The sequence below is a fragment of the Benincasa hispida genome, chromosome 9 (genome assembly GCF_009727055.1).
Source record: "Benincasa hispida cultivar B227 chromosome 9, ASM972705v1, whole genome shotgun sequence".
Taxonomy (NCBI): Eukaryota; Viridiplantae; Streptophyta; class Magnoliopsida; order Cucurbitales; family Cucurbitaceae; genus Benincasa; species Benincasa hispida.
The window spans coordinates 74541469-74544879 of NC_052357.1; the positions used below are offsets into that span (position 1 = coordinate 74541469).

A 3411-nucleotide genomic window follows, 5' to 3' on the forward strand; every position below is an offset into this window, starting at 1 on the left:
CCGTCGCAAAAATATCGCGATGACGACATCATTGGTTGTGATGACTATTAGGGATATAAGTGGATCCATTCGACTCAATTATATGCAAAATTGGGGCCGAGTCACCATTTTGATGAAGGGAAATGCAATAACCAAGCCAAACTAACTAATCAAACAAATTCGCGCAACTCGCACGCCCAAATATGATGGGTCAATTTCGTATCAATCAACCAAAAGTGGGAACGCCCAAAAATGATCCCCATTCACCTTGCGTATTTCAGAAAAAAATAAATAAATAAATAATAAAAAAAAATTCCTCGTCTCGTTTGTGCTATGATTCTAGTTCATAACTCGAATTTTGATAATTCTTTAATTCTTCAGATCATAATCAATTGTTATTGATTTTTAGTTGTTCCAATCAATTCTAATCTATTTTTATTTCTTAATTTTTATATATTTATTTTTATCTTTTAATTATTTTATATTGTTTCTTTTATTATTCTGAATTTAAACTAAAAATTTACAAGATTTACCTTTCATAAAATATCACTGAGTAGTTAATTAAAGATGTAAAACTGGAGAAAAAAATTTGAATACCTAAAACTTTAAATTTTAAAATTAGAACTTTTGAGGTTGAGTTTGAATTTTACAATAGAAGAAAGCATCTCTTATAATTGAAAAATTCATAATCAAATTAGAATTAGGAAAAATAATTAATTTATACTTTTTTCAAAATCTTTTAATTTAGTAATAGGTTTAGTTGTTTAGATTTTTTTTTTTTTTTTTTTTTTTTATCTTTTAGCATAGATTTACCGATTTTATTTTATTTTATTAATTGAGTTCTTAAATACAATTTAGAATAATAAATAATGATTTCAAATTTTAACTTTTAAATTTTTAATTAAATATGGAATTTGAAAAAACTGTAATCAATAATTGTTTCAAATTCAACACTTTTGGAAATCGGATGGCAGTAAAATTCAATATTAAATAGTAAATATAATAAATAAATAACACATTAATTCTTAACTCCTTAAGAACCGGAGGAACCATATTGAGTTGATTTGATTAACTAACACTTCAACGTCAAGGAATTAACGATAAATGGGAAAGGAAAGCTAAAACAATTTAGAAATCGGAACCCGAGGAATTTTAAAATTTCTGTCAGCTCGGGTAGACAGCCGGCGCGCGAGCTAAGGAACCGAAGCCGACCACCATTTGGTCTTCACGTGAAACTGTCTCTTATACACATCTAGATGTGTATAAGAGACAGGGCGGACGGCGGTGGTAATGCTGGTAACAGAGGCCCTCCGATTCTTATCGACGTCAATTGCTCAACTCTCTCTGCCACTTTGGCTCTCAAATTCATCAATGCCGATCGAAACTCCTTCAATTCTTTCAATCTCATTCCTTCCACCGCCTCCCGCCACCAAAATCCGCCGTTCTTCCTTGAATTTTCTGCCGCACGAATCAATTCCGCCGCTCGTTTCTTCTCTGCCTCAAACTCCAATGCAATATCAGTGAAATCACGATTAAACTCCGCTACAGGAATATAACTCTCTGCTTGCTTTGGCGGAGACAAATTTCCGGTGAGATAGCGATCCAAAAGCACATCGACATCCGGATGACCGAAACAAAAAATCTTATCATTGGGAGAGAAGACAATAATGGCTACCTCTACTCCGCAAAGAATAGCGAGCTCGCTAGCTTTCTTGAAAAGTCCAACACGACGTTTCGAAAACGTTACTTGTTTACTGCTCTTCTTCTCTAACTTTTTTATTTCGATCTTTTGACGGCCGAGGGTTTTCTTCATTGAAATTGCTTTGTAATTTCTCCATTGAAGACGAAGACCAAGCTTCTTTATATAGCAAGTTCAATTATTTTTTTAGTTTTGGTAATTTCCCAAATCAAAAGACTGTACCAATTTGATTGGAGAGTCTGATTTGGAAATATATGGAATGAAATTTTGTCCAAACAAAATAATATATGGAAAATATTTTCGTCCGATTTTAATTTAGTCATATGTTATAATTTTACTATTGAGTTTTTGAGTCTTATTTTAATTTGGTTCTTATGTTTCAAAACTTATATTTATAATCTTTATTTTTTTATTAAATACTCACTTTTAATTATTATTATATATAAATTATGTATATTGCACTTGTTTCATAATATTAAAAATGAAATTCACTTATATAAGAAGGATGTCTTCCCTAGAGATATCCAAAAAATTTACGAGGTAGGGATCCATGGGGACCCGCCCCGAATACACGGGAATGGGGAGGGGGGAGAAATCTTTTTCCCATTTACAATTCAGGGTCGGGGAATATATTCCTTATGCCCCATCCCGACAATATATATAGATGTTTTAATTATTTAAATTCAATATTTTTATTACTTTAATTCTTTAGATGTTGTAATATTTAAAATAAGATGCTAAATGTTGAATTTTAATTTTTACAAATTATAAGAATTTAGCAGTTTAATTATATTTTTTAAATTGCTATTATTATTTTAATTATTAAAATGGATTAATATTTCATTTAAATGAAAATCTATTGAAAAAGTTTAAAAATTTTAATATATATATATATATAATATATATATATATATATATATATAATTGAATTTTTTTTTAAAAAAAATCTTAGAAAAAAATAAAAGTGAAGAATACCACCCTTAAATTTTAGATTTTTTTTATCAATTTAAATTTTTGATATGAAGATAATAAACAAACTAATAATATTTTCATTTATGATTAGAGACTTCAAAATAAAAAGTATGCCACTCTTATTAGAATCAAAAACCTATTTCTATTATGTTTGCTTTTAAACTGACTATTTAAAAAAACAAAAAACAAAAACTATCCAATCTAAATCTCAATTTAAAAGATAGATTTCAATTTCAATTTCAAAATAAAAAATTAATTGAATAAGAATAAATATAAAGAGGAAAAGGAATAGATGATGATGTCATCCTCCTTTTTCCATCTAATTATGGCCTACACTCGTTAAAAAAATTCACATTAAGTTAGAAGTTTAAAAAATAGAAAAATAGTTTTTAAGGTGTGGTTTAAAAAAATGGGTGCATCACAAAATATTGAAGAAATGTCTACCTATAAAGGTACAAAAGAAGAAAAACAAAATCGTTAATGAAACATTAAAAAATAAATAATAATAAGAAGAGAAAAGATACCTTCGACAAGTTTCTATTGAGTTGCAGAAGAAAAATATTTGTTAACAAAATAAAAAAAATTAAAATATCATAATGGAACCAAATATTAAGTCAGACACCTTAGAAATTGAGAATGTAATTTAGTCGTAGATTCAAAAATATAAGCAAAAAAAAAAAAAAAAGAGAGAGAGAGAGAATCAAGTTAAAAAATTAAAACCAAAACAAAAAAGAAAAAAAAAAAAAAAAAACAACAAGAGC

At 27.9% G+C, this 3411-nt stretch overlaps 1 protein-coding gene across 1 annotated transcript; it reads right to left on the reverse strand.

The window, feature by feature from the left end:
* Positions 1-1231: 1231 nt before the first annotated feature.
* On the reverse strand, positions 1232-1792 carry LOC120084894 (agamous-like MADS-box protein AGL62). The gene has a single exon (XM_039040705.1). The coding sequence runs from the start codon at positions 1790-1792 to the stop codon at positions 1232-1234; it is 561 nt and encodes a 186-aa protein (XP_038896633.1).
* Between the last annotated feature and the right edge of the window lie 1619 nt (positions 1793-3411).

Coding starts and splice junctions, on each gene's coding strand:
- LOC120084894 (XM_039040705.1), bottom strand. CDS start 1,792: ATGAAGAAAACCCTCGGCCGTCAAAAGATCGAAATAAAAAAGTTAGAG.